General features: G+C 40.0%; 2 protein-coding genes across 2 annotated transcripts; both read right to left on the minus strand.

Moving 5' to 3' along the window:
- Window positions 1-521: 521 nt before the first annotated feature.
- On the minus strand, window positions 522-5207 carry LOC117981344 (beta-defensin 104A). The gene is made up of 2 exons (XM_034965659.2): window positions 5150-5207; window positions 522-682 (listed from the first exon to the last, which is right to left on the minus strand). The coding sequence occupies exons 1-2, from the start codon at window positions 5205-5207 to the stop codon at window positions 522-524; spliced, it is 219 nt and encodes a 72-aa protein (XP_034821550.1).
- Window positions 5208-12710: 7503 nt separating this feature from the next.
- Window positions 12711-16281, minus strand: LOC117981347 (beta-defensin 106A). The gene is made up of 3 exons (XM_063606547.1): window positions 16233-16281; window positions 15786-15789; window positions 12711-12855 (listed from the first exon to the last, which is right to left on the minus strand). The coding sequence occupies exons 1-3, from the start codon at window positions 16279-16281 to the stop codon at window positions 12711-12713; spliced, it is 198 nt and encodes a 65-aa protein (XP_063462617.1).
- Window positions 16282-24873: the final 8592 nt, after the last annotated feature.

Consider the following 24873-nt stretch of genomic DNA (forward strand, 5'->3'; position numbering starts at 1 on the left):
CACTTGATCAACCCCTTAAGCTCCAATGGGTTCCCAAGCTTGTCATCACACATCACCTCTTTTGTTTTTCTCCTCAGAGGTCTATGTTTTGAAATATAGTGTATTCTAAACAAGGCACACTTAACATTGATTTACTTTACATTTTAATTAACACACGATATATATAACTCCTGAGCAAAACTTTCGATCGGAAAAGAAAACCGATATTATCAGGATAAAAATGATGTTTTTCTTAGGTTTATAGCTGATTAGGTAGACATATTTTTTGTTCAACTTATAAAGTGTTGAAACTCATGCTTAACTCCCATTGTTATTCTCCATTATCACAACCAGAGGCGGTTTTCCAGCCTGTATTCTTCTTCAGTCTCCTATATTGGCTTTGCATTGAGTGGAAGCTCAGCAAACCTTCTTTGATAACTGAACCCGTGGTTGCAATGGGGATGCCCTTGCTGCTAGGCCGCAGGAAGGAAAGCTACTGAGGTCCTACTTCCAGCGACTCTAGGGACCAGCACTACTGCGTTTCAGGGTTTTGTACGATTCAGTAAGCTCTCATCCCATTTTCTCAAACAGCATGCATAGGTGTTGGGACATCTTCCAATTCTGTATTCTTGGCTGCGACATTTCTTCCGGCAACGGGCAGTCCCATAACCACATATTCTGTCCAATTCAAATTCGCTTCTCACTAGATAACGGGATATGGCACTGTCATTAATTGCTTACTGGCACCAAAAGGCAAGGCTTTGGCAGAAGGTGTTTTCAGAGGGGGATAGAGAATGCTAGTGCATGGTGGTAGAGGTTTTCCTGGACCCCCATCCTCCTCCACTTTCCTAGATGATTGACTTGACCTTCTGATTCCCAACCAGCATGGATTTTATTTGAAAATGTACATCATTCCATGTCACAGCTATTTTCAAAATCCCTGCAAGTTTACTATTGTTTTCTTTATTAAATCTCTCCAAGCCCCTTACTGGGTCTCCAAAGCAATCGTGATCTGATCTTGGGCCACTTTTTCAGACTCAAGCTTTTCCACTGTGGCCCTCACTCTGTCCATGAAACTCTTGCCGGCTTCCCTTCTGTTCCATGTGAGCTTACTCTTTGCTATCCTAGTACCTTCACGTGCACTGTCCCCTCTGCCTGGAAGGTTTTTCTTCCTTCCCATAAGTGGATTCTTTGAACTTTTATGTCTCAACCTTAAGTTCCCAATATTGGGCAAATCTTTCTCTGTCCTCTTCGTGTATTGAAATGCCCCAAAAGTATTTTTCTCCCTATGCGTTTGTTATTCTTTTATATCACCTATCGCAAGTTGTAGTTATATATCTATGTATCTATATAGGTATATGTATATACATATATAGAGAGAGATACATACAAACATAGATATAGAGATGTATATATGTATGTATATTTTGTTATTTGCTATTCTCATTCGAACTATGAGCTCCCTGACAATGAGGCCCATGTTTATGTTGCTTACCATTGTGTAACTGCTACGAGGAACGTAGCCTGTTCTCAGTAAGGACGTGGAGAGTAAATGATTGGATAGACTAGAGCAGAATAAACTAGAGTGGTTGCAAGTAGAGCGGAGGAAACTAGAAAGGAGCAGAATCCTGATTGTTCGGCCGTTGGCCCAGAGCAGTTTTCAGGAGACATGGATTTAGCTTCTCAGTCTCAGGGTGCGCTCTCTGAGGCTGAAAGCAGCTTTGTAAAACTCATTATCTCACATGACACACTGATAGGATCTTACAGAGATATCAGGAAAACCCAGAAGCAAGGCTGATGGTAGGGAGGACGGCGTAAGGTGGACCGAGAGAGTCTCGCTGGAGAGAGCTTTGCGAGAGGTTCTCTAGCAAACTCAGCAGGAGTCAGGCTTGGGGGAGGGTGTCAGAGGAACCCTGGGGAGAGGAGAGTCAGGGCTGCAAATGGACCTCTTTGCAGAGGTCGGGGCCCAAGAGTCCTAATTTCATCTTAGCCTTAAGTCCTTCTCCCCTGTTGCATCTGTTCCTTTTCTACAAAGCAGAAACGGGCTGCTAATCCTCGCACCAGGGTTTTATGTCTTTCATTTGTTCTGGTAAAGAGAAGCCTCCTGTTTCTGATGCTTAGGTATCAAGGTTCTTTGTCCAGGATGTAGGTGAGGACTAAAAGGCAGTTTGACCAATTCATGTGCTTGATAGGATATTGAAGGGGTTAATATTTGGAATGGCCCCACAGTGGGTGATGAGGAAAGACTGTTTTGCTGTAGGCTTCATTCAAAAGCAAGCCCTTGTGGTCACAGTACAAGGCAATGAAGAAAGGAGTGAGGTGGGCTGCAGTGTGTATCATGCTGAGGGAGTAGGTGGAGGTTGAGTAGCAGATATGTGCCTTCTGACATATCTGTGGCAGGTCACTTTACAACCTGGAGTTAGAGGAGGAAAAAGAGGACAGCATGCTCGCTCAGGGAAAACGAAGCTTAGCGTTAGGGGAGAAGAAGAATAGACTAGGAAGAGAACACAACCTTTAAAATGTTAGACTGTCAGTTTCAAACAAGCCCTCACAGGCCATCTATTTAGAGATGGGAATTAAGGCTCAGAGAAGGAAAGTGACTAATCTGAGGTCACACAGCAACTTATGTGTCAAAGCTGGAACAAAAACCTAGTTGGTATGTCTTATAGTCTGAGTAAACACAATGCAAAAGGGAGAATACGGTCCATACACTAAGGCTGAGTAATAAATATATCCTAAGCAATAAATACATTCCAGGGTAGACTACACTACACTAGTTTCTTTCTTGCATAAGCAATTTTCCTCCTCTGCTCTACAGACCCAGAAAATCTTAGACAGGTCTCAGGTCTTAGTTAATGTAGAAAGTTTATTTTGTCAAGGTTGAGGACACACCTGTGACACAACCTCAGGAGGTCCTGAGGACATGAGCCCAAGGTGGTTGTGATACAGCTTACTTGCTTTTACACATTTCGGGGAGACATAATACATCAATCAATACATGTGATTTGCTTTTTTTTTTTTTTTTTTTTTTTTTGAGACAGAGTCTTGCTCTGTCGCCCAGGGTAGAGTGCAATGGCACGATCTCAGCTCACTGCAACCTCCACCTCTTGGGTTCAAGCGATTCTCCTGCCTCCGCCTCCTGAGTAGCTGGAATTACAGACATGCACCACCACACCCAGCTAATTTTTGTATTTTTAGTAGAGACGAGGTTTCACCATGTTGGCCAGGCCAGTCTCGAACTCCTGACCTCAAGTGATCTGCAGACCTCAGCCTCCCAAAATGCTGAGATTACAGGTGTGAGCCACTACACCTGGCTGATTTACATTGGTTTGGTCCAGAAAGGTGGGACAATTCAAAGTGGGGGTGGCGCGGGGCCTGTGGGGGTGCAGTGGGAGTGTGTGGCAGATGGCCTTCCAGGCTATAGGTAAATTTAAACATTTTCTGGTTGACAATTGATTGAGTTTGCCTAAAGACCTGGGATCAATAGACAGGAATGTTTGGGTTGCGACAAGAGGTTGTATTGTGGAGGCCAAAGTTGTATCATGCAGTTGATGCTTTTAGATAGCAGGCTTCAGAGAGAACAGGCTGTAAAATGTTTCTTATCACACTTAAAGTCTGTGTTGATGTTCATGATGGAAAGTGTAATGAGGCATGTCCAACCTCCACTTCCTTTCATGGCCTGAAGCAGTCTTTCAGATTAAATTTTAAGAGCCCTGGCTGAGGAGGGAGTCCATTTGGATGGTTGGGGAGGGGTCTTAGAATTTTATTTTTGGTTGACAGCACCCATCCCCAGTCCCTGTGGGTATCTGAGGGGCTGACAGTGTGTGACAGCCAAACTTACCCAAAGCAGGGGTGGCAGGAGAAGAGGCAGGCAGCGCATGTCATTCACCCTCATCCACTTCTGCCACTTCCCTCCCTAATCCTCTTCCTGCTAATGGTCTTTCTCAGAATTCAACTGCAGAGGACAGTCTGACCCAGCCCTCAGCAGCCAGGTGGGGATAATGGCAGCCAGCTCTGCGGTGCATTCTTCGGGATCTGGAGGGATCCCTGACCCAGGCTTTCCATCCCAAGTTCTTTGTCTTGAGATCAAAGGTTGAAGAAAACCTGTTCTTTGATAAATTGCTAACATATTTTAACAGACCTGGAACATGCTCATAGCAGAATTTCACAGAAGTGTCTTTGGGAAATGACACGGGAAGAAAGAAAAAGGAAGAGTTAACCTAAACAGGTACCCTCTGAAAAAAAATCATTAACCCATCTGAATCACAGTGGAGGCACAGCCTGGAAGGGTAAAAAGATGGGTGCTGGGTGTCTGTCAAAGCCCCATAAAATTGACTGAGCAGCTTGGAAGAGAAGATCCGATGGCTTCTACGAGTCAAAACAATTGGTTTCGTCCCAGCACTGCTAGACTTGTTAAGCAACTCTAAAAATCTTATTTTCTCTCACTGTACTATAGAGAATGCTGCTCAGCTTGTAAAAGAAGGGAATTAGATTAGGTGCTCTCTCATATCCATTGCAAATATATTAAGAAATACATGCTTCTGGGGACATAGATTAACGTAGGAGTCAGAAGATTGCTGACATCTCAGTCTAAAATTTCCTGAGCAGAGTTCAAAGGCACCTGCTATTTGTGTTGTCAGTAAATTACGTTCTTGCCTACTGAAATCACTGCATCCCCTTTAATCCTAATCATCTGACTTGATATGAAAAGTTGCAAAATTTAGGAGGATGAGTAGGCGCCCTTTCTGTGCAGAGTAAAGTTGTTCAGAAGGAGGAGGATGGGGGAAGGCATCTTATTCTACAAAATCAACAATGAATAATTGCTGCTGCCCTGCAATGGAACAAGCATGGCTAGTGAGTCCTCATCGCTGAGGATTCCATGAGGAATTGTTACCGTGTGTGGCCAGGGTGCCAAGGACATCTAGGACTCCTGATACCTACATTTCTTTTTTCCTCCTTGAGCTAGTAAGCCTCGTGGCTATAAGGTGCATACAAGGACTGCCACATACTGCATTTTACTAATGGACCCAATGAAAGCAAAGAGAAAAAAGGCTGAGATTGAAGAAGGTTACTCCATCCTTCAGGATTTATTTTCTAAATCAAATGTTTTTCTTCTCCCCCTGTCATCCCCAGCAACTGTGTATATTTCCAGCTGAGAGTCCCTTTTTACCTGGAAGATCTTGATAGAGTAGAAGAGAAATGGCTAATAGCAGCACAAGTCTCTGCATAATGCTGGGGCTGCTGGCGAGAAGCAGACGCAAGTCGGAGGGAATCACCCCAAGCAGGAGCAGGGCAGGTGTATTTATGGGCAGAGGCTGCTCTTGATTACTGAGGCTTATCAAAATGCAGCGTTCCTTGGTGAACACTCACCAAGGCACAGTGTGGGGGAGGTGTTGGGGCTACAGAAATGCCAGCTGGGCAGTGTTGAGGGTGGGGAGACAGTATTACCATAGGTAAAGTCCAAGTCACTTCACTTGCTTTCCTGAATCGTTTCTGAAGCAAGAACTGGATTAGATGATCTCTAAGATACCTTCCAGCCTTGACATTCCTCAATTCTGGTGAGAGGACTTTCTCTTCCATTTCAGTACATTTCAGTCAGGAGATTCTTGTTGAAAATTGTGATGTGGCTAATGGAATTGAAGTCCATAGCCCCCAAGACCTCTCTGAAGTAAACGTTGAAACAAACATACAATGTCAAGGAGAAGAATGGCATGGAGCGTGGGGAGGTCATAAATGTGTGAAAGGTCCCAGCACATTTCTGTGATAGAAAGAGTGTAGGATGAGGATGACAAGTGACAACAAGGAATACTTGATGGCAGGCATTGTCCAAGGGTGGGATTGTAACCACAGAGAATCAGGCTCACTTAGGGCTTAGGTGAAAAGGAGGACAAGAATGAGAAGAGAGGTTAAAAGGAGACAATTCATGAGAATGCTGTATTTCTAACAATGGCTTCAAATAAAACATAACCTTCCAGAGAGCATACGCCTGGCCCTCAACCCAGGGTACATGCTCCCTGGATTTAACCCCAACCCCACCCGAGGCAAAACATATAGAGCATATGCTCCTGGCATTTGCCCTTAGGGAAAACACCAGATAATTTTATTTTAAGAAAAAAAAATACTTCATTTCTCTAAAATGAAGTATTTTAGAGAAAGTAAAAACGTCCAATCTTGGAAGTTGACATTCTCGAATAAGCTCCCCTTATTCTAGAACACAGATTAGACAAAGCCTGACAGACATACGTTGCTTGCACATCCTAAGCAAAATCTAGCAGTCAGTGTGTCTTCCCCAGAGTTCTCACTTAGGGGAGAATGTGATGGAAAACCAGGTCTCCTTTCACAGTAACGGAATAGAATAGAACATCAGAAATCATAAACTATGCCAGTTTGGGTGCTCCATGAAGCATTTATCAACAGGAATTAGAAAGGAAATAAATTTATTGGGAAATGCCTGTGAAAGATAAAGGGGGGCCAGGCGCAGTGGCTCACACCTGTAAATCTCAGCACTTGGGGAGGCTGAGCGAGGGAGGAGGATCATGTGAGCTCAGGGGTTTGAGTCCATCATGGACGGCATAGAGAGACCCCGTCTCTACACAAAAAGAAAATTAGCCAGGGATGGTGGTGTGTCCCTGTAGTCCCAGCTACTTGGGAGGCTGAGGCAGGGGGTCTCTTGAGCCCAGAAGCTCGAGGTTGCAGTAAGCTATGATGGCACTACTGCACTGCAGTGTAGTAGGCAATACAGCAAAACCTTGTCTCTGAAAAAAATAAAATAAAATAAAAATTCAAAATAAAAAGTTGAAGGGGAGAGGGAGCAAGATTGAGTAGGGAAAGTCTTCAGAACATGATGTCAATTAACACCTGTGAAAAGGTTTGGAGTCGGGGGAGCCTCAGACTACAGTGCAGAAAATTTCAGCATTGCCAGTGGGGAACCCCAGGGCAAAGACTGTCCTACACCAGCAGACATGGCCCAGCTCTAGTCCACATTGTGCTCATTCACTGCCTGGAAGCAGCCAGGGCAAGAGTGGTAGCCATGGGAATCCTGCCGCAGGTTACAAACGTGCAGCACGTAGAGGCCGTCGGATACTCTCCTCACAGCAGACACACAGCAAGCACAAATGTGCAGGATCCATGGGACCCTCCTGGCCTGCCACATGTCAGGCTTTAGTAATTTTTGATGATGAGCTTCAAGGGAAAAACATCAGCCAATATTCAAGGTCATCTATGTGACCAGGATTCTGAAGAAAACTGAAAAATTCTGATGATAATAAATATTCAGCAATTCTTCAAAAAAAAAAAAAGTAATTCATATACAGGGACTGAATAACCAAACTTCAAAAGAAATCCTATATCTTCTTAGGAGAAAAAAATAATAAAAGGTTTATTTGCTGAGTCCTTATAAAGTATTTTAGAGTTCTGGTTTCGGTCGCTACAAGTAAAAAGACTGAAAGTAACTACTTTACTCCTTAAAAAAAGAAAAAAAAAGCCAAATAAATGGAAAAATCAATGACTTTTCTTGGACCCATTAGGGAACTGAGGGCTCCGGGCAAACCCATTGCGTGGAAATCTGGAGTCACAGCTGAGATGAGCTAACCTGGAATGGAAGCTCTGTAACCATAAACTAGCAGGAACACTTACGGTGACTTCGACAACTTGCTGGAGGCCGAACGTGGACATTTAGGAGAGTGAAAAACTGCTAGAGACCATGGTCAAAGGCTCTCCCTTCTCAACCCCTGCTTTCCTGGGTTTTAAATCCAGGAAGCCCCCAAGGTTATCATGGTGAAGAGCCAGAATGGAAGCCCTCATTGCCCTGAAAGGAGAAGGGGAGAGTGATATTGTGAAACATGTCCAGAGGATTCCCCATAACCAAAGCCTCCTCCTCTGCAGGAAAAACGATTTTACTCGAGCCATATCCCACCTGGAGGGGAAGACGTTTCCCTATTCCAGCCCCATCTGACCTTCCTGCCTCACTTGAGGGATGGGGGTAGCTAAGAATTTCTTGAGAGCCAGGCACGGTGGCTCATGCTTGTAACCCCAGCACTCTGGGAGGCCAAGGTGGGCAGATCACAAGGTCAGAAGTTCAAGACCAGCCTGCCCAATATGGTGAAACCCCATCTCTACTTAAAAAGTACAAAAATTAGCCAGGTGTGGTGGTACACACCTGTAGTCCCAGCTACTTGGGAGGCTGAGGCAGAAGAGTCACTGAACCTGGGAGGAGGAGGTTGAAGTGAGCCAAGACCATGCCACTGTACTCCAGCCTGGTGACAGAGATTTAAAAAAAAAAAATTTCTTGTGACAGTCACAGTGCAGGGACACACAGGCTCAGGTAAAGATGAGATTTACTTATAAGATTATAGAATGCTTCCTTTTCCCCTGCCTCTTTTTTGTTCATCCCTTGCAGCTGTCTGAGACATAAGATCCTTAATATCATCCTCAGGTTAGTCCCATTCAACCATCGCCTCTATTTGCAGGCTTGACCAGGTCCCAGTATCATGTGGATAAATTGACAAAGATCAGGAAGTCATAGATTGTATGTTTAAATGAGGATTCTAAATTCCTCAGCAAATTCCTGGGGGTTTTCCTTTGGGTTAGGGAAGTCTTTCACTATTTCTGTCAGTTCGGATTTTGACCAAGACATAAAGGTAATTAAAGAAGGCAGACACAGTTGATCTGAGGAACTAACTTTAGAAGGCATTTTCCTAACTTGCTTCTCATCTTCAGAGTAGAAAGGCAGCTGAGTGAAGAGGGTAGTGGAATCAGAGTAATTAGGCAGAGGAAGAAGAGAGACAGGAGGAAAAGAAGGAGCATTGAGAGTTGAGTGAGTCAATGTACAATTTTTTATCATCACTGATTAAGTGCTTAAGGTTTTAATTTGCCTTTTGTAAAGAGTCTTTAAGAAAGGCAAGTTTTGATTTGCTTAGTCTTTTAGAAGCTTCTGCATGCCAATTAAAAACATATCTCATTTTTTTTTGAGGCATTTAAGATCACTTCTCTTTCAATGTAGCTTATAGATGAATAACTGTTTAGGTTAAAATTTCTTCACTGTGACCAGTGTAATTCTAAGTTGTCTTTAGTAAAGTTTACACATTTATTTAGAAAAACACAGGTTCTGGGTCCATAATTTTTATACATGAACGTAGCTAGTGTCCAAGATGAAGAGGTTCCAGACTACCTGGATACAGATGAACTCATGATTCTTTGTCTTCCCTAAACCCTACCTTCTTAAGTCCTTCTGTTGGACCCAGTCCAGTTTCTGCTGGATCCAGACACAGAGAGAAAGCGGTGAGTAAAACCGGCTCAGCTGGTAACTACATCTGGCTACTCATTGTCCCAGGAACCATTATCAGGGCTTCTTTGGGTCCCTCTTCTGACAACAGAAGTATTAAAAAATAAACTTAGGCACATAAAAATCTTAGAGTTTTCTTTTGAGCAGATATCAATTTAAGAATCGGGCAGGCTCCAAATCACAAGTCTTTTGGGGCTCACGCAAAGAGGCACGAGGAAAAGGCTTTTATAGGGTGAAAATGGAAGAAAGGCAAATTAAACATCTAATTGGTTAAGGTGGAGTATAAGCCTTATTCGAATCATTCCATTCCCTTGTTAGAGGTTAGTTGGTGGTTTCTGATTGGTTAAAGTTTTCTTTTACCATTCAAACCGAGTTGGGTTTTAGTTTGCTTATGTAGAAACCGAGTGCACTGAAGCTCCCGCAGTCTAATCGCCTCTCATTTAATTATTTTAACAAGAGAAATATTCTGTGTTCATATAATAGATAATTTAACGTTAAGATGTCAATATTTACAACTTGATCTATAGATTAAATATAATCCCAGTCAAACTTTTAGCAAGATATGCTGTTGACATTTCCAAACTGATTCAAAAGACCTAGAATCGTCAATACAATACTGGAAAGAACAAGGTTGGTGGATGATAGGGTTTCTGTCCCCATCTAAATCTCATCTTGGGTTCTTGCTCCCATAATCCCCATGAGTCATGGGAGGGACATGGTGAGAAATAAATGAATCATGAGGGGTTTTTTTTCTGTGCTTTTCTCATGAAAATGAGTAAGTCTCACAAGATCTGATGGTTTTATAAAGGTCAGTTCCCCTGCACACGCTGTCTTTCCTGTCACCATGTAAGACATACCTTGCTCCTCCTTTGCCTTGAGTCATGATCGTGAGACCTCCCCAACTGTGTGGAACTGTAAGTCCATTAAACCTCTTTTTCTTCATAAATTACCCCATCTCGGATATTTATTTATAGCAATGTGAAAATGGGTTAATACAGTGAACTTACACTACCTTGTATCAAGACTCACTAAAAAACTGCAATGATGAAGGCAGTGTGGGAGTGGTGAAGCAATAAATAAATAGATCAAACAGAGAAACAGAACAGAATGGATAGCTCAGAAAAGATCAAAGCAACTCCTCTCTATCAAAGAAGCAAAGGTAATGTAATGGAGGAAGAATAGTCTTCTCAACAAATGGTGCTTGAACAATTAGATATCCCTATGCAAAAGAGAAAGAGAAGGAGAGGTAGAGAGGAGAAGAGAAGGCAATGAAGTGGGGGAAAAGAGGGAGGGAGAGAGAGAGAGAGAGAGATGGCCTACGATGAGGGAGTGATTAAACAAACTGCGGTTCATCCGTATCCTGGAATACTGCCCGACAATAAGAAGGAAAGAGCTATTGATAAATGCAACAACCTGGATGAATCCCCAGAAAGTTATGCTGACTGAAAAAAGCCAGTCTAATAAGGATATATACATTCCATTTATATGGCATTCCTAAAAGGGCAAAATTGTAGAAATGGAGAATAAATCACTGATACAGGGTTTAAGACGGAGGTGGAGGTGTGAGGGAAGAGAGAGTGGCTCTGAAAGGGTAACATGAGAAGTCCTCCTGATAATGGAAATGTTATGCATCAGTGTCAATAACCTGGTTGTGATATTGCACTATGGTTTTACAAAGATGTTTCTATTGAGGAAAATAGAGTAAAAGATCTGGGTATCTCTCTGCATTATTATTATTATTTTTGGAACTGTAGAGGAATCTACAATTATCTCAAAATAGAAAGTGTAACTAAAACTTCCTTTTCATGAAAGGGTTATTGATTCTAATAGAATTAAATCTTTCGACTTTGAAAAATTAAAGGGGAGTTAAGGCAAGATTTCTGAGCCAGCAGGAAACCAAAACTAACTCTTAAGCACTGGAAACATGATAGGAAATTCTTACTTAAACTAAGTAATTGTCTCAGTCCATTCATGCTGCTATAATAAAATATCTTATACTGGGTGATTTATAAACAATAGAAATTTATTACTTACAGTTTTAGGGGCTGGAAGACCTCAAAAGATTTATTATATCCTGAGGACCCAGTTTGTGCTTTCAAGATAGCACCTTGTTGCTCAGCCTTCACATCGCAGAAGAGATAAACGCTGTGTCCTCCCATGGTGGAAGGAGCAAGGCAGTTTCTTTCAACCTCTTTTATAAGGGTGCTAATTCCATTCATGAGGGCAGGGCCCTTGAGGCTTAATCACCTCCTCAAAGGCCTCATCTGTTAATCACCAGAGTGGGGATTAGGCTTCAGCATTAATTTTGGAAGAACACATTCCCACCATAACAGTAATTTTGAGGCTTAGAATCAGAAGGTAAACTGTCAGCCAGTTCCTAGGAAAATCGTAGGCAGTGATTTGGGGAAGAGGGTCTAAATCACTGGAGTTACTGAGACTCATAGAGGTAATTATGACTCCCTTGCCTGTCAGCAAATTTTATCTCAGACTTACGTGTAGAGAACAAGTCTATAGAAAATATTTAACTAGCCCCAATTAAAGACATGGAGTCATGATGATTAATTTAGACAGGTGTGTGTGTGACACATAAAAGTCTTTGATAAATGGACCGCCTATCCATCAATTTGTCGTTCATGTAGCTATTCATGTAAATGTATGCTCATTTATGTGGGCATATGATGGTAAAAATTTTTAAAAAGTGTGCTCTTGCGATAGTTTGATGAGAATGATGGTTTCCAGTTTCAAGGACAAAAAACCAAACACCGCATGTTCTCACTCATAGGTGGGAATTGAACAATGAGAACACTTGGACACAGGATGGGGAACATCACACACCGGGGCCTGTTGTGGGGTGGGGGGAGGGGGGAGAGATAGCATTAGGAGACATACCTAATGTAAATGATGAGTTAATGGGTGCAGCACACCAACATGGCACACGTATACATATGTAACAAACCTGCACATTGTGCACATGTACCCTAGAACTTAAAGTATAATAAAAAGAAAAGGAAAAAAAAGAATAAAATTTTGTTTGGTATTAAAAAAAAGTGTGCTCATTTCTCTACCTATTCATCTTCTTTCCACCTCCCTCTCTCTCTTTTCTTTATTTTCTTTTGTTTACTTCTTTCATGTCAATAGGTTAGTAAGCGCCAACTTACTAGACTGAGTACAAGCTAGAGATTTGTTAATTTCTAGTCTCTTCTAGTCCTCTTTTAAGAAAAATATCAGATGGCTTTGGGACAATTTATCTACTCCAGAATGATAGAAAAATAAACCGGGATGGAGGGAGCATCAAGGTCAGGCAGTGTTGTACTCCTTTCTAAATGAAACACTTGACAAACTGAGCAAAGACAGTCATTTATTTTTATTAAAGTGTCTGCCTACAGCAGAGGCAAGAGTAAAAAGATCTAGGTTATGTATGCTTCTCTGGAAACCTAAATCTTCTGCATTAATCTATAATGCTCCCACATGGCTGGATGGTCCGACAGCATTTCAGAGACTTCTGGCAGAGAGCAATAAGTTCTTCATTTTTCCCGCAATTGTTCTTGCATGTCCCTTTAAGTTTGTTGCATTTCTCATCAAAAAAATGCATTCTTGGCTACACGAAGGAAGGAGCCATTTGGATTAATTCCCTTTTCAGACATGTATGTTTACCAGATACAGTTGTATGACTACTTGGTGAAGATTTTTTCACAAGCTGTCATAGTGCCATATCCTAGCGGTAGATGAGATGGTAGGGGACCTAATTTTTATCTGATATTTCAGTCTCATAGTCACACAGGGTGAAATACCGTAAAGAATACATTTGTCTTCCAGCATTTGAGACCAAGCTGTGTAGGAGCTTTGGGAAATGTAAGCTATGGTTCTTTAATCGAAATCTGTTGGGGATAATTATCAACTTGTTCCCATATACACTCCCAGAGGCTGCTAATTTTCCTAGTGCACTCTCAGAGGCTGCTACTTGGTGAGAGTAGAGCAAGAGCTGAGACTGAGGAGATAGCTCCAGACCAGAGCAAAGGAAGGGATAAAGATATAAAAAGAGAATGAGTTTACTGTGGTAGATAGAAACTTGCTTGGAAGGCTCAGCCTGATTTCTCCTCCATATTCACCAAAGCAACGACTGCGGAAAACTTGTGCTTTAGAGAAGGAGGGTGCAGCATGTTGGGAATGTTTTTCTAAGATTTTCTCAGTTCATTTTGCGGAGAATTCCAGTTCCCACCTTAGGGCTTTATCAGTAGCAGTCCCAAGAGCAGCCTGCTTCAAGTTAAGGACAGACAGCACGTCTTATCAGGATCAACATTTTAGAGCTGCACAATTTGTGTATATATAATGAAGGCATCAGATGTACAGAGATTGCAATTAATGTCTATACTATAAAGTATATACATTTAATGTCAACATATAAAGGTGCCTAATTCAAATCTACGTAAAACTTACCGCCAGGTGGATTAGTGCCAGCATATGCACTAATGATTATCCAGGATCAGCACATCAGTTCATAAGTGAAAATACTCCACTATTTCAAAGCTCGATGAACTCTGGCTCTCACTGGCAGGGGTCTATGTTCTCTCTGCCCTACAGTAAGGCAGATACTAATATAATACTATACTATAGACTATAGCGTGGTATTCAGATAAAATCTTTTTGCTTTAGTATAGTATCATAGTATAGCTTAGTATATACTATAAAAATACTAGTATTATAGTATATACTGGTATAATAGTGTATACTATAGTATTATACTAGTATATATACTATACTATATACTAGTGTGTAATAGTAGTATATATACTATATACTAGTGTATTATACTAGTATACTATACTATATACTAGTGTATTATACTAGTATGTACACTATACTATGTACTAGTATATAATACTACTAGTAATAATATAGTATATATACTATATTATCATACTAGTATATATACTATACTATATACTAGAGTATTATACTAGTATATATACTATACTATATACCAGAGTATTATAATAGTATATATACTATACTATATATTAGTGTATTATACTAGTATATACACTGTACTATATACTAGTGTATTATACTAGTATATACACTATACTATATACTAGAGTATTATACTAGTATGTATACTATGCTATATACTAGAGCATTATACTAGTATGTATACTATACTATATACTAGAGTATTATACTAGTATATATACTATACTACATACTAATATATAATACTACTAGTAATAATATACTAGTATAATATAGTATCTGGCCAGGTGCAGTGTCTCACACCTATAATCCCAGCACTTTGGGAGGCTGAGGAGGGTGGATCACGAGGTCAGGAGTTCGAGACCAGGCTGACCAACACGGTGAAACCCCGTCTCTACTAAAAATACAAAAAATTAGCCAGGCAAGGTGGCACATGCCTGTAATCCCAGCTACTCAGGGGGCTGAGGCAGGAGAATCGCATGAACCCAGGTGGCAGAGGTTGCAGTGAGCTGAGATTGTGAAACTGCACTCCAGCCCGGGGAACAGAGTGAGACTCTATCTCAAAAAAAAAAAAATATATATATACTAGTACAATACTATATAGTATATAATACTAGTAAAATACCATACTGTAACATCAGTAAATAATTATAGTATATACTATGCTATACTATAATACTATACTAAACCAAAAAGATTTTCTCTAATACTATTATATTATAGTATTATACTCTAGTATATCTAATAGATAATTATTAGATTAATAATTATATAACAAGCATTATGTAATTATAGATAAGTATCTGTAATTACATAGTAATTATAGTAACTAATTATACTTTTATAATTATAGTATTATCTAACAGATAATTTTGTAGTATATAACATCTTTTTTTTGACTTATTATATAATAAGTATGAGTGATCTGAAAAAGATACCTCTGGCCAGTTTCGAATGTGCATATCAAAACCAGTGGCCTGAATACGGCATAGGTCACTGTGGGTCCTAGATCCTCGTGTTTTGACACAGAATCTACTCTCACAGGCTTGTCACAAAACAGACCAGAGCTATGAGCAGCTGATGTGAAAAGTTGAGCATTATACCTGGGATCGTATATCACTGGTATCTGGCACAAATTGGGACTTACTGTGGTCTCTGAGAATCCCTTTCTTCAGCTCTCTGGAGGCTCACATGAGCCTGGTCTTAAGCCTTAATTTTGAAGAGGATACAATTGGAGCCACTGGAGATTCCCAGGAGCAGGAGAAAATGAAGAGAGTTTTGATATGGGAAGGGTGTCTTTAATGCCTCTTACTGTGGCAAGACAGTTGGGCTCCTACCCTGGCTTTGTTTTGGTTATCTATAAGACTCTGAGAAGCACTGAGCCCATCTGAGGCACAATTTCTGCATCTGTAATAAAATTTGTAAAATGGACCTTCGAACCCAAAAAGATTTTCTCTAACTTCCATTAAATTAGGGGTAAGACAGAGTTTTCCTTAAAGGCGCTGGCACTGGAAGACTAGATGCATTTTATGTGAAGCTCTCATCACAGTACTTGGCTTCATGATATGTGATCAAGAAATGGCAGTCCAAGTTATGCTGCTTTACCTGTTGCCATGACTGGCATGAGTGCATAGGTGTCTCTAAGCTCAGATCCTTACCTGTCCCTTCTCCTTACCTGTCTCAATCTCTACCATAACTACATTTTAAAAGGTTCATAGACTGCTATCCTTGTTTTTAATTTTTTCTCAATTTTTGTTTTTGTTAGTGAGCATGAGATGGGATGCCAAAAGGCATCTTTCCTGGCCTTCTTTTATTCTTTCAAACCTGTGAGAGCCCCTCCTAGATAACAATGTAAAATGCAAAGGAATTACAGAAGAGGCGTTGGGGGATATCACCTCTTGTAGTAGATGGGTTGATCACGCCCAGGCATTCACTGAAGGGGACCCTGTCTCTGGGACACCACCTCCGATCACCTTCCCTGTAAAGATGCCCATTTTACCTGGGGTCAGAAAGAAGAGCACGGCAAAGAGAAAGAGGAAAGTCCTCATGACTGGGTGGGTCTTGAGAGATCAGCACCGTGTCCATGAGGAAAGAGCAGCAAACACCCACATTTATACATTTCTCCAGACCAAGTAACATCTTGATCAGTGAGGCTTAGCAGAAACGAGAGGATTTCCATGCTCTGCTGCGCAGAGCCCACCCAACCTCAGTGGGTGTCACTCAGTCTACAGCTCATCATTTTTCTGATTCTGGAAAGTTTTCAAGAAGGAAAGTGGGGATGAAGGGAGGACAGAGTAGGGCAGACACAGAAAAAATAAAAAAATCTGGAGTCCAGTAGTTTGGTTTCTAATCCTGGCTGTGTTCCTGAACAGCTTTGGTTTACTCATATGTAAAATGGGAGTAATTATACAATATCTCAATGCTTCAGTTAAGAGCTGATGAACCGTAGTGAGGTGGAATCTGAATTCCAGATTCAGTCTTTTTGAGCTTTGTAAACTTGGCAAAGGGCTTGACCTAAGCATATATTTGTTAAAAAATGTGAATCTTGCTGTATGCTGCACGCTTTTCGTGCTTGGTCCTGCCATGCTGCTCACCTGTACCATGGCACTGTTGGTGCAGCAAGGGGCTGGTAACCATCATGCCTTGCCCTAGACACCTGGGCTCAAGCAATCTACCTGCCTTAGGCTCCCAAAAGCTACGATAATAGACATAAGCCACCCATCTGGGCCAATACTCAAGTCCTTAATGATTTTAAAATATGCAGTAATTATGGCTTTGGTGCGTGAGGTGATATCTTACAGGAAAGGGGTTTCAGAGCTAACTTGACAAAATGATTGCTACCCCTCCTTTTCTCCCTGTGATACTTGTAGAGAATAAAAATGAAAGCTAGAAAAGTGAGAGTCCACATTTATTGAGTTCTTACATGGTACCAGGCCTCCTTCCAAGCATTCCACATATTCAAAACACTTTTGCATTATAATCATACTAGATTCTTACAACACTTTGAGAGGCAGGCAGAATTTGCAAGTGGCTTCTTATTTTCTCCCAGAAAACAGAAGCTGGAAGAGATGAAAGGGGTCACTATCTTCTGGCCCCTGCATTAGTATGGTGGAAACTCACATGGCCCCTGCTCTTTCAACCTCTAGCCTGGTGTTCTTTCCACTACACCAGTTAGGCTCCCCAAAATAAAAGGCTTTCTGGATGCCAAGGGTTATTATCCATGATATCATCCCTTTATCCTGGGAAATGGAGCATATAATTGTGTTTTATTGATTCACTTCACGGATCAAGAGCATCTCCCCATTACTTTTAAATAAAAATGAGCCTCTCATTTGGGTCTTCTCAAGGAAATCCCAATCTCTATTCTGAAGAGTCTTCCCTAAAAGATGGCCCTGATCAGGAAGACATTTTTTTTTCTATTTGCTATGTTCTTCATTTTGGTTCAACTGTCATCAGGTAAGTAAAAATGGATGGGATTTTGATTGGGCAGATTATAAAGCCTGTTGATTCTTCCATGTTTGACCTTAATGGTCAAGCTCTCATGGCACCTGTCATGGGAATTTCTTAGACCTACAGTGACATTTACTAAGAGCAAACAGCATAGAGTGTATTTTTTTTTTTGTAATTTGTTTTTGCTGGTTACCTGGAATGCTGGCCTTGAGAAACAGAATAAAGATTGCAACTCTGTGATCTACTGTCTCCTGTTATGCTATGTCACATGTGAAGTTGGGAGTGTTTTATACAGTGTTAATTCCTGTGTTGATTTTAATTTTCAAAATGTATTTTGTTTTGAATTTAGGGTGCCAGGCAGGACTTGATTTTTCCCAACCATTTCCATCAGGTAAGTTAAATCTCTTGTATATAATTATTTTTTCTCTTAGGAACTCTGCCGCTGTTAGCTCTCTCTGATGTCTGGAGGCAAAGAGGGGACAGAGATAGTGGCAGAAATAGAATTGTCTGAAAAATCAGTTCACTAACTTATCTTCTTCTCTTTCTCTTGTTCCAAATATAATATTTGGATATTTTTGATTTCACAGAAAAATATCTTTGTGACTGGACTGTAATTTGGCCATAGAGATTTGGACTCAGTGGCTTTTCCCATTAGCTGTTGGTGCTCACTAAACCAAGTTCTTAGATTTATTCTTGTACCAGCCAATTAGCACTGCTCTGTGAACATGCCTGCCCATCTCTTGAAAGCTCTGCTGCTAAGTCTGGTAATAATATATGTCACAAATGCATGAGGTTAGTTGAAGGAAGCTCAAATTAAAGAGAGAGGTTGCCTCAATGAAAACTCAGCACCATTGCAGAAAAGCTATTCATAACGAATAGCCCCCAGATCTTTTCTTTTTCTTTGAAGTCATATTATACAGAAAGAAAGGACATTGTAAACAAAACTAAAAGAAATATTGTAGACAAAGTTGAAATGGTTTTAGACAGAATTTCAAAGTGAGAAATATTAAGGTTGCTACTAGTCCTTGAGTGTTTGCTCTGTACCAGGCATCCTGCTAAAAACTTTACATGGACTTTGTCATGTAATCCTCAAAACAGTCCTATGTGGTAGGTATTATTATCATGAAAATATTTACATATAATATTCCATTTGATCCCTAAACTGATTTAAAAATGCAGTCAGGTGCTTCTAGAATGGCCACTGGACAAATGAGAATATGGACCTTAACCTGCCGGTTACTAGGCCCAAACTAGAGTTGATCTTCAAGGATCTTTAAAAAACCACAATATACCCCTCCCATTTTTTGTCCAGTAAACTTCACAGTCATATCAGGTATGTATTTTTATAGTTCTGTAATATGTATGTCTCTTTGTCTGTCTGTGGTTTACTTTTGATCCCTGCAAGATTATAAACACTTGGAGAGTAGGAATTGCGATGATCTGTTGCTTAAAAATTAACTCTCCCCAACTCCCTACTGCAAAAAGCAGAAACTATTTTTGAAAAATCTGGGCTGATTCTTGAAAATATTCTTTGCAATCATACGTACGAACTGTCCCTTTTTTTTTTTGGTGGTCTTTGACATGTTCCCCATTTCTAGACATTTCCTGGAAAGCTCCCTCAGCAGCTCTTTCTTGGCACAGGTGAGTTTGCTGTCTGTGAGTCGTGCAAGCTTGGTCGGGGAAAATGCAGGAAGGAGTGCTTGGAGAATGAGAAGCCCGATGGAAATTGCAGGCTGAACTTTCTCTGCTGCAGACAGAGGATCTGACAAACCAGACCAGCACACTTCTGGCCTTAGAAGCAGACCTGGATATTCAAAGAAGTTCAAGAGAAGTTATGTGGCTTATCCAAATCACACAGTGAGTGAGTCTCAGAATCATTCTCATTTCTTTCTCCCTTTGTTTCGTTTTATTGCTTATTTTTTAAAGATGACTTTTTTTCTTTTTTTTTTTGAGAAGGAGTCTCACTCTGTCGCCCAGGCTGGAGTGCAGTGGCTCGATCTTGGCTCACTGCAACCTCCACCTCCCGGGTTCAAGCAATTCTCCTGCTTCAGCCTCCCAAGTAGCTGGGACTACAGGCGCACACCGCCATGCCTGGCTAATTTTTGTATTTTTACTAGAGATGAGGTTTCACCATGTTGGCAAGGCTGGTCTCGATCTCCTGACCTCAGGTGATCTGCTCACCTTGGCCTCCAAAAGTGCTAGGATTATAGGCATGAGCCACCATGCTGGGCGAGATGACCTTTAAAAAACATCAAGACATGAGTGTGTACCTAGTATCTGCTCAATCAGATACCACTACTATGTATATGTAGAGTACCTTACAATTTATGAAGTATTTTCCATACTTCTCTCATATGACTCATGATTACCTTATGAGGTAGGTTTTATTACTCCTATTTACATTTGAAAATATTGAGGCTCAAGAGGCTGTTAATTCTTCAGAGCCATAGCTAGGATCCAGTAACTGCTGTGCACATTGCTGTCATGTTTTACGTATCCATCTATATGTACTAACTATGTTAATGGAATAATAATTCTATCAAACATAATACATTATTTTTATATTCACATTATTTCTTGGTTTGTCTAAATATTATCATTCATTGATTCTAGTACTTATGGTGTATTTACCTGTGAAATAAAATGATTAGAGATTAACTTAAAATGTTCAACACAGAATGTGCATAAATGGTTGACTGTCTAATTTTGCCTTGTGAAATAAAATCCAGCTTCACAAAATAAAGGCCAAAATTACCAGCCCTATGACCAGTGACTTGAACTTGGTTACTTAGTTTTAATGTATGAGATTAAACAATGTTTTGTTTAATATTTGGGCCTATTATTTGTCTCTTTGTGCTCAAATCTGTTCCTTGTTTTTTTCTGCTTTGCTGAGTAAAATGGGAACTATTAGTTGCAAACTACATTTTCCAGGCTTCCTGACTTCTGGCTAGTTTTGGTCAACGTGTTTCCTACGAGAATGGGAGATTGAAGAAGGAAGGACAATGTGAATTTCTCCCCGACTCCCTCTCTTTTCCAGCAGTGGCTTTTCCTGCTCAGCAAGGCCGCTGCTTTTCTGTCTTCTGCACTCACCTGGCAGTCCCACCGCAAGTTTAGCTTCTGCCAGCCAGTGCTGCTCCCAGGCTCACACAAATCCTTCCATTTTTCCTCAAACCTTAGGGCAGTAGGAGATTTCTGCTGTGACTATCAGTAGGGTTGCCTCATTGCTCCCGCTTTGCATTGTCATCTTTTCCAACACTTTATCTGTACATATTAAATTCTTTCTATGGAACTATCCATTGGGGGAACCCTTTTAATGCTTGATTGGTTCAATTTGTAGATTCACTGTATTTACATATGATCCACTGTTTTCCAAAAGAGATTTGAAACACAGCCCTCAAGAAACCTAGAGTGTTTCCCACATTTATACAGGAATTACCCCAGGGAAGTGGGAAGTGGGGTATTTGGTCTTAAGAGTCCAGTTCACAGTAATTTTCTGCTGGCAGATGGTCTTCCTCCCCAGGTCTCCACAGTGCAAATGCAGCTGCTAGCTTACAGAACACCATGAAACTGGAATACTACTTACTCATTCCAAATACTGCATTGCTTTATCTTAAAAAAATGCTCTGGAACCTAGTTGAAGTTTCTTTTAATGAAAGATTCTTGTGAGTGTCTCAGAGTCATACAAAGTGGTAGACCAGTAGCTGTGCCCTGATATTACCTCACTAACGACCTCATGTAGCATCCAGATGGCAGCTGCAGAGGACACCTCCCACAGGTGCTCACCTAGTCACAAATTGTTCCCTTTCATGGCAGGCCAAGTCTCACTAACGCAAGACTCTATAACAACTGCTTTAGTATCCACTGAGGGGTTAAGTTAAATATTAAAAGCTTAAAAAGCCAGTGCCCTGATATAAAGGCTGGAATGTAACAAAAGCCCACTAAGAGTTTTGCTTAGGCCTTTCCTGGGCCTTAAAGCATGACAAACTAATGAAGGAGTTCTTAACAGGACCCGTTTAGGATTAAACAAGTTTACAGGAGGTCTGAAGGAACTCCCCAAATATCAGTGATTTAGCAGGCGACAAGGTAAGGGTAATAACCCCAGCACCTGGACCCATTTAGATTAAGTACATTTACTGAGGCTCCAGAGGAAGGTCTTCGGGACTCAGACCTTAGTTATAGATTAAAAGAAGTTAATAACTTATGTCTTTAGATGAATGCACACTTACACATAAACATATAGCTTGGAAGGTATATAAGCTCTGGAAAACTTTGTAATTTTAAGTTGGTCTGGCGATAATTTCCAGGACTTCTCCCTATAACTGGTTGCAGAAATAAAAACTCTCTTCCTCCCGAGTTTATTTGCATCTTGTTATTGGGCTGTGAGAAATAGCAGCCCAACTCTCAGTTTGGTCCAGGAACACTTTTTCTTTACACTTTAGATTCATGGAAACAAAGAGACTGAAAGTAAAAGGATGGAAAGAGATTTGCCATACAAACAATAACCAAAGGAGAGCTGTAGTGGCTATACCAACAGTGCACAAAACAAACTTTAAGACAAAATCGGTACTAAAGATGAAGAAGGGCATTTTGTAATGTTAGCAAGTTAATCTATCACGATAATATAACAAGTATAAACACATGCACCTAACAACAGAGTGCCAAAATACCTGAAGGGAAAATTGACAGAATTGAAGGGAGAAATAGAGAAGTCAACAGTAATAGCAGGAGACTTTAATATACCACTTTTAATAATAGACAAAACAACTAGAAAAAAGATTAGCAAGGAAATACAAGATTTGAATAGCACTGTAAAACAATGACCTCAAAGCCATCTGTGGAACACTGCACCAATTACAGCAAAATACACATTCTTCTTCTGTTCACATGAAATATTCTTTAGAATAGACTGTATGTTAGATTAAAATACAAGCTCCTCAATACATTTAAAAGGATAGGAATCATACAAAGTATGTTCTCTGAACAAAATGGGATAATAGAAAGAAATTTGGGAAAGTCACAACTATGTGGAAATTAAACAGCATAAATGTGAATAAATGATGGGTCAAAGCAGAAAACATAAGGGAATGTAGAAAATACTTTAAAGAGAACCCCCAAACACTTTAAAATATACAACACAACAGCAACTTACCAAAACTGTGAGATGCAGCTAAAACAATGCTTAAAGGAAAATGTATGGTTGTAAATGCCTATATTTACAAAGAAGATAGATTTAAAATCAGTAAATTATCTTCCATCTCAAGAAAATTAAGGAAGAGCCAGCTAAACCCAAAGCAAGCAGAAGGAAGAAAATAATAAATATTAGCACGGAAATAAATGAAATAGAGACTAAGAAAACAATAGAATAAACCAACACAACAAAAATTTATTTTTTGAAATGATCAACAAAATTGGCAAGCCTCTAACTAGACTGACTAAGAAAAAAAGAGAATACTCATATTACTAAAATCATGAGTGAAAGAGAAATTTTACAAAAGATCTTACGAAAGTATTTTTTAATATTATTAAGGAATACTATAAACAATTTTATGGCAACAATTTTGATAACCTAGATGAATAAATGCCTAGAAATGCATACATATCAAACCTAATTCAAGAAGAAATAGAAAGTCTACAATGGACCTATAACAAATAAAGTGCATGAATTGATAATAATAACACTAACAAAAATCCCACATAGTAAAACCCAGGGCCAAATGGCTCCACTGGAACATTGTAAAGATGTTACTCTATTTTATTTTGCCTCGATTTTTTTTTTCAGACAGGGTCTCACTCTGAAGCTCAGGCTGCAGTGCAGTGGTATGATCTCAGCTCACCCCATCCTCTGCCTCCGGGGCTCAAATGATCCTCCCACCTCAGCCTCCTGAGTGGCTGGGACCACAGGTGCCTGCCACCATGTCCAGTTAATTTTCGTATGTTTTGTAGAGATAGGGGTCTCATTATGTTGCCCAGGCTAGTCTCGAACTAAACTCCTGGCTCAGGTGATCTGCCCACCTTGGCCTCCCAAAGTGCTGGGATTACAGGCGTGAACCACCACACCTGTCCTGGCTTGCATATTTTTTGATGAGAAGTTTGCTGCAGTTATTCTGTCATCTTTCTAAAGGCAGGAGGCATGTATGCCTTCTCTGTTGACAAAGGTAGAGGATGTTCTTTGTTTTTGTTTTTTAATGTGCTCCCTTCTCCTAGTTCTCCTAGCTTTAATATTTTGTTTTGCATTTTTTTAGATTGTTCATTCACCAGTGCCATACAAACAACTGTTGTTCTTCCCTCAGTTTCTTAATTAAGAAATTAAGACTTTCTTTTCCATAAAAGAGAAAGATTCTTGCAAGCTTTCGTTCTTTCTCACAGTTGCTACTGTTCCCCTCGGCCAACTTACATCATGAAATACTCTAATCTTTTTTGTAAGCACCTACTGAGTCTATGGAGAAGACATTAGAAGTTGGTGTGAACTTCTCTTTTGTCTGTGACCCCAGACATTTATATTGTTTCTCTAGTTTATGCTTGCTCTTAGCAATTCTCTACAGACTTTACCTGAAATCTTTTAAATCATATTCTGGGGGTAATCTGCTTCAGGTAAGCAAGCACTCATGGTCTTTATTTTTTGGAGGTTCCTGTCTTTTCTTATATTTCTAGGTAGGTGGCTGATTTGTGACCTTAGCTTTCCAATGAGTTCAAGAAACTGAATATTTGCAGTCTGCCGTGTGTTTTCCTGTGTATTTGTTTCATGTGGGATGATCTTCTTTACGTTTTTCTATATCTTAAGCAGAAGCCATTCTTCATTTAATAACACACTTACTTTCTTTAAGAGATACAGAAATACTTATATTTTCTGCTAATTCTTGTGCCAATTTTGGTAAGTTAAATTTTTGAGAGATTTTTTTATTTTATGTAAGTTGTGAAGTGTTTTGGCATATACCTGTTGACAACATTTTTATATTAGTTTAATGTTTCTTGGATCTGTAGTGATAACTTCTTTTTCACTTATTCTGCATACTTGGGCTTACATTGTTCCCTTTTCTAAGGTTCTTAGAGCATAATTTTAAGTCATAGATTTAAACATTTCTTCTTTTCTACAATAAGTATTTGGATACAAATTTCTTTCGAAGTCATAGTTTTGTTGTGCTCCACAAAATTCGATATATAGAAATGCTTTCCAATTATTCTCATTATTT

Source organism: Pan paniscus, chromosome 7, assembly GCF_029289425.2.
Source record: "Pan paniscus chromosome 7, NHGRI_mPanPan1-v2.0_pri, whole genome shotgun sequence".
NCBI classification, from domain to species: Eukaryota; Metazoa; Chordata; class Mammalia; order Primates; family Hominidae; genus Pan; species Pan paniscus.